We start from the raw sequence: 16,374 nt of genomic DNA, 5'->3' as shown, positions 1-16,374 counted from the left end.
GAGCTCACATCCCAGGAGGTTAGCAATACTGTATATTATCTTACAGATGGGGGAATGGGACTGCTGAAGTCATAAGTAATTTTCCCACATTCATACAATTAACAATTTTCTTAAATAAAAGTTCTCCATCACTCTTCTGCTCAGTTAACTCCAAGGCCTCCCTATCGCCTCCAGGAGCAAAGAAAAACCGTGTTGGCATTTAAAAACCTTTAGCGCTTCGGCGCCCCCAGCCCACCTTTCCGGCCTTATTCCTGGTGATGTGAGTCCCCTTCAGCCAAAATGCCGTACCATTCCTCACGCAAGGCTCGTCATCTCCCCTTTCCCTGGCTTTGCAATTAAAAGAATGGAGACTCCTTTGGAGACGGACAGTCCTCTTCCCTGCCTTTCTTTTAGCTCTTGGAAGCCCTGATCTGCTTCACGACTCCATTCAGTCATGACTTTCTACAGGAAGCCTAACTGGCCAGCTCCTCCTCCAAAGTTCATTGTACCTATGTATATATCTGTTGTCTCCCCTGGCTAGACTGTAAGCTCCCCATGGGCAGACTGTTGCTTAGTGCTGTCCGGCAGCAAGTAGGCCCCTAGTTGTTAATTAACATGAAGTGTTAGGGCAGGATTTGAACTCAGATCTTCTTGATTCCATGTCTAAGGAGCTACTCAATCATGATACTTGATTACCCCTTGCCTCCCCGTATCTCACCTCCCAGAACTCCTGAGTCATATAATTGGATCAATATAATCAGTCATCCCTTTCACATCACAACTTGGCTTCAATATATTGTGGGTCAGCAAAAGAAATAATATGGGAATTTTTGTGAGATTTACATGTGAATGCCAATAAAGGACACGGAAAATATTTAGAAATTCAGAAATGCATAAAATATGTATTACATATTTCACTTTACTACTCGTATTACATAATATCAAGCCAAATTTTACAGTAAGATAAAACACCCCATAAAAGAAAAAAAAATTCAAACTTCTCTGGGATGAAGGGAGAGCCAAAATATTTTATGTGAATTTTCTAGCTCACAGGGGAGCGTGCCTCTAATACCCGTGATGTGGAAGGGAGAACTATAATGTCATTGCTACCGGAAAGTGTTTGCCAATCTACCGGCCTTTGTCTTCACTCGCCATCCCTGTGATTTCCCCAAGCCAAACCACCTGCCATGGTCACCATACTCTATGGTTGTTTCTTCCTCCTCTTAAAATGTAAACTACTTGAAGGCAAGGACTAGGTCTCACGTTTGTATTTGTGGCTCTAGAACTTGGCATTGTCCATGATATGTTCTCAGGAAATGCTTTTCTATTCACGCTAGGACCCAACATAATGTACACAGTAGGAAGTTAATAAGCTTTTAGTTAACATTTCTTTAGCTATAAATTAATGGATTGGACTTGGGTTAAATGATCTCGAAGGTCTTTTCTAGCAGATTATTCCTTCCAAGTTCTAAACTTCTATCCCATCCTCCCCTTATCTAGTCCGGCCAGCCGGTTTTCTCCAACCCAGTCCTGTACAATTCTATTGCCTGTTGGCAATCATGTTCTATCTTTTCCCTATTCTCTCCCTCCTGTTCTTAAGGACAGAGGGCCAATAACAAGTTCTGGCCCAGCCTTGGCAAGGTTTCCCAAATACCCCTTTCTGCTTTTATAATTCCTGCCCATCAGGACCCAGCTCTCCTTACTGAAACCTCCCCATTCAATACCTCATTCTCTCAAGGCTGCCATATTGGCTGCTGATGAGTCATGAGGTTTTCAGTGGTATTGAGGGGTTTAATGTCTCACTGTTCCTGGCGCATCTTTACATTCTAACCTGGATCTTCCCAAAGGACGATGAGGGGGGTATTGTGGTCTCCTCCTGGAGCACCTCACTATATGAGCTGGGTACAAGTTTGGGGGGTTCAGTGTTGACAGGAGGGCCCCGCTCCTCACACCTCTTGCCTGGCCTTCAGGTTAGGCTCAGAAACAGCAAGAGGCACGCCTGATCTCCTCCTCCCCTCCGCAGGGAACAGCCAGTGGAAGGCCCAGTATCTTGGGAGTCTCAGGCCCTGCCTCCCCTTCTTTCCGCCCTCATGCTAATGTCTTGTTTCCCACACTTGCTCTTGCCTTGCTTGCATGGCTGAGCCCAAAGGAGGGATGCCCAGAGGCAGCTTCTTGTTTCTGTCACCTCCATCTTTAGCTCCCACTTCAGACAGCCGGAAGGTGGCTGAGAGCTCTGTCCTCTGAGGGAAAAAAAGTAGGAAGGTGCTCCCTGAGCCTTCTTCATGCTGGCTGCTGTTACTGTTCTTTAGGGGAAGGAAGGGAGCCCAGAGCTATGATATAATCATGAGGAGCTCCCAGTGAGGAAGTTCCCTCTCAACAGAGGTCAGCATCTGCTCTTAGCTGTGGGGTTATGTGGGGCTCTGGAGGGATGAAGCAATTGGTTCAGTCCCGCCAGAGTATGTCAGCCACAAGGACTCGAACCCAAGCGTTCTACCTCCGAGGCAGCTCTCCCTCCGGAGCCACGCTGCCTCTTTGGACAGTTTTTAAATTGACTGTGAGACTGCCTCCTGCTGCGGTTGCCCATGATGTCAGCTGTCCCTGCCCATCATAAGCTCTTGAGATGGGATCTCCCCCCTGAGATCCACAGGCACCACGGGAGCCTCCTTGAGCCGGTCATCACAGGGAGTTTTCCTAAGTCAGATCTCAGAGTGCAGTTAATGAGCCCCTGCTCATCGGCTGGATGCAGAGAACAACTTCATTCATTCATCAAAAATGCTCACCCTCAGCTGCTGCTCTCTTCACGGCATAGGCCGCCAAGGCCGCCATCTTGGCTGCCATGATCTGATGCTGAACTAACCTCCCAAGTCCTTCTGACATCTCTCATTATTCCTTCCCTGGCTCTTTTGCTAGTTCTTTATCCTTTCTTCTTTTAACAATATGGTCCTCACACCTCAGACCTGTCCTCGGCCCTCTGAGCTACTCTCTTCCTTGGGAATTTTATCCATCTCCATTGCTTCAGTTATCGCTTAGGTTCAGCTGACTTCCAGCCTCTCCCCAGTAGTCTTATCTCAAAATAGCCAGATAGGGATCTCCCATCAGCCCATCATAACTCTCTCTGTATATATACATTCACATATGTATGCATGTATGATACATATATGTATACATATGTATGTATATATACATATATATTTTTAATATATGACTAAACAAAGTGTTTTCCCACAAACTTTCAGTTATCACTTAGGTTCAGCTGACTTCCAGCCTCTCCCCAGTCGTCTAGTCTCAAAATAGCCAGATAAGGATGTCTCATCAGCCCATCAAAATTCTATCTGTGTATATATGCCCACACATATGTATGATACATATATGTAATAGGTATGTATTTATACCTATATATATACATATACATTATATATATATACACATATACATTATATATATATATACACACATATACATTATATATATATACACACATATACATTATATATATATATATATCCAAACTCAGTGTTTTCCCCCCAAACTTTCAGTTTTCACTTGGGTTCAGCTGACTTTCAGCCTTTCCCCAATAGTCTTGTCTCCTAATAACCTGATAGAGATGTCTCAACAGCCCATCAAAATTCTCTCTGTATAAATCTATATACACATATATGTACTTATTTTACATATATAGAAACACCCATATACATATGACTTTACAGTCTTCTTCAAACCTTCCTTCCTCTAACTCATCTGTTTAAAAAAAAGATTGATTTCCCCACTCTCCTCTCCCATCAGGTTCATCATTCAGAATCATCATTCACGACTGGCTCTTTCCCTCTTCTTCACACCATATGGCCAATAGTCATTTCTGTTTTAACCCTGGCCTTCACATCCCACCCCTTCTCTTCACTCTTGCTGCCTCTGCCATAGTTCGGGTCCTCACACCTTCTCACCTGTTACATGTAGGGAGTGAATAGCCTTGTAAATGGTCTTCCTGCCTACAGCCAATTGTCCGATCCATCTGAGGTCACTGCCACGCAGAACCATCCGGCAATCCCCATTACAAAGTTTAAACTCCCGGTAGTGATGTCCACAACAAGCAATGATAATTAACTACTCACTATGTCCAAGGCGCTTGGCTAGACTAGAGTTTATGAGACACAAGGGGCTCTTCGGAATGACAGAATGGGGAAAGCCCTCGCCTGGTGGTGTCCCACCACCTCCCTTCCTATTCTCTCCTCACGTTATGTCTTTCTCTCCTCCTTTGCTTCTCTGACTCACACCTACTGTGGAAGGCTGGAGGGGGTGGGAATCATGGGACCATAGATCTGGAAGCGGAAGCACCTCAGAAGTCATTTAGGCCAAACCCCTCATTTTTCAGAAGAGGAGGCCGAGTCCCAGAGAGAGGAAGTCCCTGAGATCCTCAGAGGTGGGATTTGAATCCAGGTCCTAGGATCTTCCCTAGGAAGGAAATTGAAGCCCTCCCCTGAGCCTTGAGCTGAACGACACCACAAGAAACTACGTCACTCAGACTTCGGAGGTCTCGGTTTCCTCGTCTGTAGAAAAGGGAGGCCAGTCCTAGCTCCATCTAATTTGGTGACTTTTTGAGGATCAGACAGTCCTGTCAAAGATGCCGGCAGACGGATTTTAGTGTTTTACTGGGAAATGTTGTTGTTGTTGTTTTTTTAATAACTTATTGATAGAACTCATGCCAGGGTAATTTTTTACAGCATTATCCCTTTCACTCACTTGGGAAATGTTTTTAAGAGTTTAAAATGTTAGCGGGTTGTGAGAAATGATCATCTGCTTCATACTCAGAATTTTCTTCGGGGAAGGCCTCTCTGAGGACACTAGAAATGAGAGCACGTCCTCAAAACGACAAAGTCGTCAGCGGCCGCCTTCTTCAGAGGCGTGCTCCTGAGGTTTTATTTTTTGGTATACATAAGCCTGGAAATTCAGAGAGTTTCTCCCTTTACCTTTCTCTCCTTCACCACCCCACCCCCCCAGTAAACATATGGCATCATTTAGGGGCCATTTTGGTTCCCACTAATCAATATGGGATGATAAAATGCAGCTGGGTCATTTAGAACTCTCCGTTTCAGTCCCTGGTCTCGAGCCAAGCCATTTCATCACTATGACACCGCTGGACTCAAGCGAAGATGACCTTGACCTCATGAATCACCGACGATGTGTCTGGGGTCCTTCGAACCTCATTCTCCACCCCCCCACCCCCGCCACAGGTGATAAGTCTTGCCTTGGAGAGCTGCCCGTTCCATTGTCCCACAAGACAAAGACTGCCTTCTCTTGATACTCACTCTACTCTCCCTTCCTCCACCCCGCGTAGAATGGGAACTCCGTAGGGGCCCAGCCTTTGCTGGTTTGGGCTCTGTGTCCCAAACGCTTGTTGAGCCTCTGAATGCTGAGGATCCTTCCCTTTTCTCTCCCAGCCAGCAGAGTCCGGTGGGCCGGGAGGGCTCCGGGAGCCCCAGGTGGGCCCGTCCCACCCAGGGGTGCTGACGCATTGACTGGTCTGAGTGTGACCAGACATGGAGCAGACTGGGACCATCGCATGTGGAGGGCAGTGGTCTGAAGGAGCAGTCGGGGGTCCACAGAAAACGGGGACTCACTCTGCAGCCCTCAAACTCGGGTCTGCAGGGACCTCTGGTGATGAGGAGGTCCAGAGCTCCTTCGGTCGGCCCCCCCACCAAGCTCTCCCCCCTTGTTTTCAGATCTGGTCAGCCAGGGGGGTCGTGCCAAGAGTGGCCAGGCAGGCCTTGGCTCTGGACGCAGGCCCAGGTGCTGACCTTAGGGCTGGTGAGATTTTTTTCCTCTAATGCTGCTTTCTGCACCAGGTCCAACATTTCAACTTCAATTTTCATTCTGATTTGAAGCCTTGTTATGAGCAGAATGAGTCTCATGCAGCTGACTGAACTGGAGTTTACTGAGCAAGGGGTAGATTTCTGACTCCAGTGGTAATAGGGAGCTATTGAAGTTTACTGAGTGAGGGGTAGATTTCTGATTCCAGTGGTAATAGGGAGCTACTGAAGTTTACTGAGTGAGGGTGACATGGTCAGACCTTCACTTTGTCAGTTTGAGTGGGCAGAGTATTGAAGGGGGGGGTTCCAATTAGGAAACCATTGTCATAGTCCAGGTGTGAGGTGGCCAGGGCCTGACCTAGGGTAGAGGCCGTGGGAACATCTGTAGAGGAAGAAAGTGTAAGATTCGGTGACTGTGGGCTCTGTGGGATTGGTGGGAAGGAGTCCTCGAAGAGGGAAACAGGTGAAGGTGGGTGAGTGGGATAGAGGCTTTCATAGGGAGGAGTAGGGAGGTTCTGGCTCTACCATCTCTGATTGGTTTCCTGCGTCTGCTAGCACAGTCTGGAAGTGCTAGGGTGGGCTACCATCAGACCCCTAAAAGACTCACAGATGGGGTACAGAAGCTCCAGAGAAATGGAAAGGCTGGGCTGGGGAGCAGGGAGGGAGGTTGGGTCCAGGGCCTCCCGCAGAGCCTGCCCCAGGCCAGCTCTGCCTCCGGTCTGGTCGCTGGCCCTGCCCAGAACCCGCTTCCTCCACTAGCCTCTAGCCCCAAACGTTCCGGGCCTGGAATCCCCCCAGCCAGAACCTCTGATTTCCTTGGCGACGGGCAGCTGCATGGCTGTGACCTCAGAAAGGAAGACGCCTCTGGCCCCTGGAGAGCCCTCCCCACCCAGGCTTCCCTTTAAAACACCTGTGCTGCCCTGATCCTTAAGGAGGCCCCTTGTGGACATGGAATGAAAAGCCCCGACCAGAGCTCGCTAAGACCATGAATCCCTTCATGGGGGCAGCTGCTTTTCACAAGATTTTCGTCTACTCGGTCTTCTCGCCGTACTTTATAGCCAATGATGTCAGAGGTACAGAGGAGCTGCCCTGGGCCTTGTTCACCCCCCCCTTTTAGTGGTTAACACCCCGCTAGGGTTCGGGGTGGGTGGGCTGTCCTCGACTTGTCCCCGTGACAGAAAGAGAGCAGAAGCTTCTCGCGTTGCCCCTTCCCTCGCCCTCACCACCCCGAATACAAGGACCAATTTCTGGGGTCACTAAGGGGACTCCCCAATTCCAATCTGACCAGCTGGCCAAGTCACGTCACCCTGTTTGCCTCGGTTTCCATCCGTACAATGAGCTGGCGAAGGAAATGGCCAATTACTCCAGTGTCTCTGCCAAGAAAACCCTAAAATGGAGCCACGGAGGGTCAGACACGAGTGAACAGCAACAAATGGCTGCTCTTGGTCTGGACTGGCTAACCTGATTTCCTATCACGTCTCCCCCTTCGGCTTCTGCACTTCCTGAGATCAGTATTTATTCTCAAGATGTAATGCTACTCCATGACCCCTTGGTCCTTGGGAAGGGACCATTCTAGCCACGAGTTGCATCCCAGTGCGTCTCCTGGGTCAAACTTGGCTCTTTTCCTTGTTCATGCTGCTAATTATGAGTTATTCTCTGCACACATTGGGTGCTTTGTATGTCAAAATAGGAAGTTCTGGCTTTTTTTACTTCAATTCTTAGAAACTGGCTTCTGTGGCTTGCTTGTCTGTTCTTTCTGTGTTTTACCTGCTACTTTCTGGTAAATTGGCAGATAAGAATATTTCTCTCTTTCATTCTCTCCAGTTTAAAGCCCTCAATCAAGTTCATAGGCAAATGGCACTATTGCCTCTTGGAAGGGGCACTGTATTGAGCAGAAGGTCAAGGCCACATCATCCTAAGTTTCATTTATTTGTTTGTTTATTTGTTTTGCTGAGGCAGTTGGGGTTAAGTGACTTGCCCAGGGTCACACGGCCAAGAAGGGTTGTGTCTAAGGTCAGATTTGACCTCAGGTTCTCCTGACTTGAGGACTGGTGCTCTATCCACTGCGCCACCTAGGGGCTCCACATCATCCTAAATTTTAAACCAAAATCCAGAAATGTAAATCCCATTCTCCAACATCACATTCTTAGCTGTGAATTTCTTCTGCTTCCTTCTTCTTAAAAAACAAAACAAGAGGTCTCTCTTGTGCTTTTTGTCTTTATTTCATACCATGGCCTCTTTCCTGGATCTTTTCTCTCAGAGTAATGAAAAGGTAGCCAAGTATCCCACATATCACACCCACAATCCACCTGTCTTTACGTTGAGAAGGGGATTATAGCAGCCTCTGTTCTTTGGAACCAAGATTGGCCATAGCAATGAACCAGAATCCAGTCTCCTTTGAGAGTTCATTTTATCTGCGTTATCAGTTATCATGTGTATCTTGCCCTGATTCCCGTTTCTTCCCCCTGAATCGGTTTTAAATGTCTTCTCATGTTTTCTGACTTGTTTATATGCTTACTGTTCAGGAATATTAGTTGCGTTATGTTCATATTCCACAGTTGGTTCACCAGTCCCAGTCAATGGGCACCTGTTTTGTGCCAAGGTTTTTTTCCTTCCCCAAAAAGTGCTGCTACGAATAGAATTTGTTACCTGTGGGACCTTTCCATCACTGACCTGTGACCCTTGGGACACAGGCCCTGCCGTGGGATTACTGGATCATAGGATCGTGATTCAGAGCTGGAAGAGGAGGCCTTCTGGACCCTCCTCTTTTTACAAAGAAAGAAACTGAGTCCCTACAAAACACCAGTGATTTTGTCCAATGGGTAATAAGTTTCGGTGAGATTTGAACTCGGGCCTTCTGACTGAAGTGCTCTTTCCACTGGACACGGTTTGAGGACTTCTTGCCTGATGCCAAATTGTTCTGTAGACTGGCTGCCCCAGTACACCTGTCATCGTCTCCCAAAGGGAGCCATTTTTCTCCTCTTTTCCACAGTGATGAGCCCTTCTTGATCAAAGCCCTGATCTTGTAGTAATAAAGCCCGGTGGCTCTAAAACCATTGGATCATGCTCAGGAGGACTCTCGGGGGAGAGGGGGGGGAGGAGGGGAGTCTCCCGGCAGATCCCTGGGAGGAGCGCGTTTGGACCCAGGAGTCATTTTGACCAACATCAATGAATGAGCGTTTATTTTGGAAGAACCTGCTATGGACAAAGCAGCGGGCCTGGTTCTGGGGGACAGTCCGTGACCAGCTAGTGCAGGAACCGGCCCCTGGGAGCGATGAGAAGCAGAAGCTGGGCTACGAGAGGGGAGTCGTGAGCAGGGGAGAACTCTGGGGGAGCCAGGGTGGGCGAGGGAGGCTTCCCATAGTCCCCAAAACTGAGCGGGCATCTAAGAGCAAGTGTTTCCACTCTGCCGTGTTCTCCGTGGAGGGAAGGGCCCTTTGCCTATGCTTTGGGTCTGTGGCAAGGAATGGGAAGTGGAATGGGGGAACCATGTCCCCGTGTCCCCAAAGTTACCTCCGGCCCCCAAGATCTGATGAGCAGGTCCTCCCTGCTGCTCCTCCCTGGGGGGCCAACGTGTGGATACAGCTGATAATGGCAGTCAACCTCTGGTCTTGTGGACTCGAGCAGCCTCCAGCAGGGCGCAGAGCCCGGTCACTGGCGGGACGCTCGCTGTTTCCATGGTCCCTGAAGCTCTGGCTCCTGCCCCTGGCTCCTGCTGGAGACACCTCAGCAGCGGGGTGTGGGGCCTCGGGGTGAGGGAGCAACTCAGGCTCTGCTGGCTGGGGAGGGGCCCCTTGGGGCTCATGGCCCAGGATTGGAGGGATGGGAAAGAAGGGGCGGGGGAGGGGTTGCAGTCATGGCTCAGCTGAGGAGAGAAGGCAACGAGCGTCCTCAAGTTAATGGGTATAATAGTCTTGGGACACAGTAAAGGCCTAATAAGTGCTCGTTAAATCAATTTATGAAGGGAAAAGATTCAAAAAACGTTCATCGGAAAAGAGGGTCCTGTTTTAAGTCATGGACTGCCTCATAATTCCCTCAGATCCTCCAAGGGGTTCCCAGCAGCGGGACGGATTCCCGAACTCCGACCCAGCTTCCGGCTCTGCGGCTGTGAATAACTCGGTTTCCTCCTCTGTAACCCAGCGGGAGGAGGGAGCGGCCGCCGCCCGGTGTCTCTGCCGAGAAAACCCCAGCAGGGTCCGGGGGCTCGGACGACCCACGGGGACACCTTCCCCCGAGGGATGGCGGCTCCGGGATCCGACAGTCGCCTCTCTGGTGACCCGAGCTTCCCCCAGAGGTCCAGGCCCCGCCCATGAGCCCCCACGGGGGCTTCCGGTTATTTAGTAACGTCCCCCATTCATTGTTGGTCCTGGCGCCCGAACCCTGACTGCGCCACGTGGCCTGGGGCCTCGGACCGGCCGGGGCGCCCTCCAGGAGCAGGCCCAGGGGCAGCGCCCGCGTGCGGAGCAGAGCGGGGCTGAGAGAAAGGACATGCGCCCCTCACGCAGGGGGAGGGGCTGCCCCGCGCTTTCTTAGAGGGAGGCAACCGCCGGGCTCTGAGTCGGGCCTGCTCACGTGGTCGCACGTGGCCGGGGCATTCCCACCGTTGGCCTCCAAAGCCGGTCGGGGCCGGCTCCGTTGCGCCCCGGGGCAGGGATGGGGGCGGGGCTCCCTCCCGGCCCGGCCATGACCCGCAGCTCTGTTTCTCTCTTCCAGAATGCATGAACTGCACCCGGCTGAACGACATGAACGAGAGGCTATCTGCGCTGGAGGTCAAGGTCAGGACCGAGCCTGCCCGGGCCGAGGGGGAGGGGCGGCTGGCCCCCACGTGTCCGGGCCGCGGCCCCCTGGGCACAGAAGCGGATGGCGCCGGCAGTGGGGCTGGCAACCTCCGGAGGCCCCGCCCCGGGCCCGGCACAGGGGAGCCGGCCTCTGGGGGTCGGAGCTGCAGAACCGCCGCCAGGGGTGTGCAAAGTCACCGCGTCAGCCGGGGGCGGGGGCGGGGCGGTCTGCTGCCCCCTGGCGGCTTTACCTCAGGCTAAGTGCCGGGAGACACAGACTCGTGCAGCCAATCCTGGGCCCCGTGGGCAGAGCGACCGGCTCTGGGTGTTTGCGCCTCCCACCGCCCGTGTGTCCCTGGGCCGCTGACTGGCAGGAGCATTATGGTAGCGAGCCCCGCCCCCTCTCCCTCCCCCCCCCAGGAACCCCCTGCGCTTTAGGCTCACGGCCTCGGCCTCCGAGGCCCCACTGCCCCTCCCCTCCCCCCCTGCTGGCCGGTGTCCCTCGGTCCTGTCAGCCGGTCCGGCTCTTTGACCCCATTTGGGGGTTTCTTGACAGAGACACTGCGGGGCTGGCCCTTTACTCCTGGGCATATTTTACAGATCAGGAAACTGAGGCAAACCAGGTGGCAGGCCCAGGGGGAGGCAAGGGGTAACTGGGTCCTCCTTCCTGGGGCTGGCTCTACCCACTCACCACCCGGCCCCCTGTAGCCCGGGCATCCCTCAGCGTCTCCGGGCCTCCCGGAACCCACAGTCTCAGGCAGTTTTGGTCAGGGTGCCCGTCTGCCCGATGGGAGGCGTTTCTGCAGACGCCTCACTTTCCCATCTGTAAAATGGGAGAGTTGGGTTCCAGCGCCCTCCCCAAAGGGTCCCTCCGAAGCTGGGGCTCAGGACAGAATTTTGAGGGGTCGGCTCTTTCTGTGGAAAACAAACGTTTGGGGTCATGGTGGTTTGTGGTCTCGGAAGCCCCGAGTGCCCGTCTCTGCCCAATGAGGGGCTGGCAGGAGGGTCCCCCTGCTCCCAGTCCCAGGATCCTCAGGACCAGCTCCGCAGGCATTTTACCAGCTGATTCCGGTTGGATGGCGATCGGGGGCGTTGAGTGCCTGGTGAACGCCTCTGGGACCAGCTGTAACAGCCACTCCTGGAACTCTCGTGGATGAGGGAGATCAGCTGCTCCCGGGACCCAAAACAGTGGGGAGTCAGGGATCAGCTTCAGTGAAGTCAGGGATCAGCTTTGGGGGAGAAGTCAGGGATCAGCTTCCTGCTGAGAGGCCGGCCGAGCTCCTGTCACGGAGCTTGTGGAGAAAAGGAACCTGAGAGCCAGCATTAAGGCATCGGGAGTCTGGGTTCTGGGGCGTGTTCTCCCTGCCTGGTGATGTCCCAGGCTTCCCGTCCCAGGCACGAAGCCGCCCCTTTGTCATGGAGGACCTGCCAGCCCTGGAGCATCCTCAGGAAGAGGGGCATCCCGGTCCCTGCCAGTCCTGGAGCATCCTCAGGAAGAGGGGCATCCCGGTCCCTGCCAGTCCTGGAGCATCCTCAGGAAGAGGGGCATCCCGGTCCCTGCCAGTCCTGGAGCATCCTCAGGAAGAGGGGCATCCCGGTCCCTGCCAGCCCTGGAGCATCCTCAGGAAGAGGGGCATCCTCTCCCCTCTCTGGGCCTGTCCATGCCCACGGGCTAAGGGCCTGTCTCCCTGGTCCGTGAGCGTCCAGAGGGCGGGGACCAGGGGTGGGACATGTGTGGATCCCCAGTGCTTAGGAGGGCGCCTGGCCCAAAGTTAGCACTTCAGAAATAGCCTCCAACCGCTGGACCGTGGCTCCTGCCCAGGAGCTTCCAGGCCGGGACTGGACCAGGTCACCAGTGCCGTGGATTGTGGGAAACTGACCCTGGGATCGCACCCTCACGTTGGAGTCTCCCACCGACCCCCACGCTCATTCCCAGGGCATCGGGGGCTCCCGGGCTCGCCCCCACCTTGGGATTTCCCATCATCACACGGAGTGATCTCCCAGCCCCGTCCCCGCTGCAAAGAGGAATCAGCCGAGCTGTGAACAAAAGTCAGAGGCTCGTGAACCCCAGTGATTTGTGTAGCACTGAGCACACAGAAGGAGCACAATAAATGCTCGCGGATTGACTATGCCTTGGGGAAAACACCACGGCTCTGTACAGGTCCCACCTTTTCTGCCACTGAATAAGTGTAACACCTCCCACTCCCCCCCTCCCTCTGGGAAAAACCTCAGGGATCAAAGGGCACAGTGATGGGTCTGTCCTGCAACGGGCTACATCAGATCCAACCACCTCAGGAAAGCCGAGTGTTAAATTTTCAGTGTTCCTATTTATACTTTAGCTCAGAAATCAACAGGCACTTTATATGAGGACTTGATGTATTTTTGGGTGGATTTTCTGTCCTCTCTGTCTCCCTCTCTCTTCCCCGCTGCCTGTCTCTGTCTCTGTGTATGTGTGTATGTATGTATGTGTATATATATATACATAATCTGCTTTTCTGTACTTAAGAAAGTGATGGAGAAAGTATGATTAATGCAGATTTAACTTAAATGTATGTCAAGTGTTTTTTCCCCTGGGGAGCCGATAGTTAAACATGCAGCCTGCTCAAGTCCATCCCTAGAGCACAGTCCCTGCGACCCTGGGGCTGCTGCTCTCAGAATCCAGCCCCTCCAGGGGCAGGAAGTCTGGGGCTTGCCCGAACCCCTTGGAAGGGGGGAGGGGAGCAGGCTATTAAGGCCCCCCACTAGTGCTCTCCCAACCTGCCCATTCAGCAGTCCCTGGAGGGCCAGGCATGGGGCAGTGGGGGGGGGGGGGAGGAGAGCTGGCTGGAAAGTGCCCAGACTGCGGGTCTCAGCGGAACAAACTCCCCCCTCCCCCCCTTGTTGCTGAGCCAGCAGCTTTCTGGGCTCAGAAGACATTCCCGGGGGCTTAGTGAGCTGGAGGAGGGGCCCGGATTTTGTGGTGAGGAGGGGAGCGGGAGGCAGGGGGGCTTTCCTTAGAATTTTATAATATGATGTCATGTTCTGTAATATGACAAGGTCATTCACCACAACCTCAGAAAATCCCGCTAAGTCCAAGGGGAGCTCGCTAAGCTCGCCAGGGACCCTCGAGGCCGCCCTGCAGCCCCTCTCTGTAGAGAGGAGGAAGGGGGGGGTCTCTCCCCCTGGCAGAGCTTGGGTCAGCTCGCTCTTTCTTTCCGCTCGTCACAGAGGCTCCCACAGGCCTGCGCCTTCCCTCTAGGGGTCCCTGAGGCAGGATCTGAACCCAGGACCCCAGACCTTCCAGGCGGCCCCTTTGGGTTCGGTTCCTCGTCGGACAGGTTTTCTCGCCGTGTCTCCCGTAGATGATTCTTCTGGAAGCAGCCGGGAGCGTGATGACGTCAGAAAACGATATTAGCAAGACCACGCCAACCTGGAATAAGGATTTCTTACCGGACGCCATCCCGCTGTCTCACCCTGGCACCGTGAGGAGGAACCCCCTGGGCCCTGCAGGTGAGTGCATCTGTATGGGGGGTCCCCGGGGTCCCTCCCCTCATTATCCAGGGGGCCCCCAAAGCCCCCCGGATGTGGGCTGCCCAGCGGGGTCAGTGTGAAGCTCAGGGGCCCCAGGGCGGGGCAGAGGCTGGGGAGCTGCACTTCTCCTGCTGGGGCTTCCTGACGTTCATTAGAGCTGGGGGGGGGGGCCGCAGCCGGGTCTGACCCTGGCCTTGTTCTTTCTGCAGGATATGCCGGACAGATGGGACCTCCTGGGCCCGTGGGCCCCTCGGGGCTCCCTGGGCCGCCGGGATCGAAAGGCGAAAGGGGCCAGATGGGGGAGATGGGCCCCAGGGGGCCCCCAGGTCAGTCCAGCCCAGTCCAGCCCGTGATTCCCTTGCTGGGCTTCCGTCGGCCTGGGAGGTGGGATCCGAGAGGCCCCCGAGGCCGGCCGGGTGCGGAGGCATCCCGAGGGGCAGCGGGGCCGGTCCTGCCCCTGCCAGCCCAGGAGCCCTCCTCTGCCCCACTTATGCCAGCCCAGTCAGCGTCCTTCCTTCCCGGAGCCTCAGGTTCCCTGGCAAATGAGGCAGCAGCGGGAGAAAGGCCGCAGCCTGTGCCAGCTCTGCTGCTGGTGCCCTGGACAGGGTCTGGGAGTGGGCCGTGAGGGGCTTCCGTGCCAAGGGGTACCGCCCACCTGCCTCGTCTCCTCTGGGTGGGGGATGCCACCAGGCTGGTGGGGGGGTGGTCTCGGTCACCTCTCCAGTCTTCCCCATAGCACTGACCTCCCGGGGAGGCTGCCCAAGTCTGGGCTGTCAGCCCCTTCCTTTTAAAAATGGGAAATTGAGGCCAGAGAATGGGTCGGGTGCCTGTCTGTGGCAGAACTAGAACTCAGAGCCCGCTCTTCCTCCTGCCAAGAACGGCTCATCCCACATGCCCAAGGGGCCGGCCGCCTGCCCCTCTCTGGCCACTTTCCCCTCGCTGTGGTCAGTGGTTACTCCCTCAGGGGCAAGAGAAGCTGCTTGTTGAGATGTTCCGTTATTTGTTACAAAGCAGCGGCATCCGAACCAGAGACAGGGCAAGAAGTCATCCCATCCAGCCCCCTGCCTCTGGGCGGAAGCGTCCTTACGCCGCTGCAGAAATTGGCACTTTTGTGCCTGGATGGATGCTCACCAGCCTGTCCTTCTCTCTGATTTTAGGGCTCCTGGGGCCGCAGGGCCCAAGGGGACTTCCTGGAGAGACTGGGCTCCCTGGGCCGCCTGGGCCCCCGGGCCCTCCTGGCAGCCCTGGCCTTCCGCCCCCATTCCAGCAGGGGGTTCTGTATTCCCTCCAGCCCGCGGGAGAGAAGGAAAGTAAGTGCCCGCTGTGCTTCCTTGCCCCCCTTCCCACCAAGGACCAGAGTGGGGGCCTCTGTCCCGCCTCTCAGGAAGGGGGCTTGCCTCGGGGGGAGCTTTGCCCCTGCTCCCTGTGCTATCTCCTCCTGGGGTGGAAGGGCTGAGGAAAAACAAGGATAAAGGAGGAGGGCTCACGTCTTTGGGGTTCGGCAGGGTCACTGGGGAGTTCATGGGTCACCCACGAGCCGGGGGCGCTTAAGGCAGGGTCTTCTCCGGGGCCTCTCTGGCCCTCAAAACATGAGCCTGGTGATGGTGAGCCCAGGCTGGACCGCGGTCTAGCCTCTATCAGTCTGGCTCAGGAGGAGCTGCAGCCCCTTTCCTAAAATGACCTTTGGAACCTACTGAAGGGTCGATTGTGGGCAGCTCTTTGAGCCCCCTACTCTATGAGCCCCTTGCTCTATGAGCCCCCCACTCTGTGAGCCCCCTGTTCTATGAGCCCCCTGCTCTCTGGATACCCCACTCTGCAAACCTCAGTGCACAGAGGAGGGGAAAGGTCCTGCCCAATGGAGGGGGTCTCAGGCAGAATTTGAGCCCAGGCCCTCTGATTCCCATGCCCTTTGCCCATCATTCCGCCATGGCTCTGGGAGGGCTCTCTGATGTTTGAGACATCTGGCTCAGTGTGCAGGGCCGGGGGCTCCTCGGGGTCCCCTGGCTGGATAACCCACATGCCCCACGACCTGAGAAGAGCTTTGCCATGAAGGGCACCGAGAGCTCCTCATGGCACAATGGACAGTGGAAGGCTGGTGGCCGCCATCTTGGAGTGATTGCTTCCTTTCTCTGGGCCCAAATCCTCTTATGTTGGGAAGTGGCCCCAGTGACCCATGAGTGATGAGAAAAGCCTGGACAGCTGCATGAAGGGGACAGCTTGCCCCCAGGCCCTCGAAAGGCTTTGGCCCCAATTTCCCCTCTGCCCACTTGAGGATGGTCCTTGAGAGCAGTCGGGCTCCCCTG

General features: G+C 54.4%; 1 protein-coding gene across 5 annotated transcripts in view; it reads left to right on the top strand.

Moving 5' to 3' along the window:
- COL26A1 (collagen type XXVI alpha 1 chain) overlaps positions 1-16,374 on the top strand; it is a 198,318-nt gene that overhangs the window by 172,588 nt on the left and 9,356 nt on the right. For all 5 annotated transcript variants that reach the window (XM_051991829.1, XM_051991826.1, XM_051991825.1 and 2 more), the window contains 4 exons: positions 10,497-10,558; positions 13,903-14,050; positions 14,281-14,397; positions 15,229-15,381. In XM_051991829.1, coding sequence (XP_051847789.1) covers positions 10,497-10,558; positions 13,903-14,050; positions 14,281-14,397; positions 15,229-15,381 — 480 coding nt within the window. The remainder of the gene's footprint in view (positions 1-10,496; positions 10,559-13,902; positions 14,051-14,280; positions 14,398-15,228; positions 15,382-16,374) is intronic.

The sequence above is a fragment of the Antechinus flavipes genome, chromosome 4 (genome assembly GCF_016432865.1).
Source record: "Antechinus flavipes isolate AdamAnt ecotype Samford, QLD, Australia chromosome 4, AdamAnt_v2, whole genome shotgun sequence".
Taxonomy (NCBI): domain Eukaryota; kingdom Metazoa; phylum Chordata; class Mammalia; order Dasyuromorphia; family Dasyuridae; genus Antechinus; species Antechinus flavipes.
The sequence above is the reverse complement of the archived record's forward strand: the minus strand, read 5'-3'. Positions and strand labels throughout refer to the sequence as shown.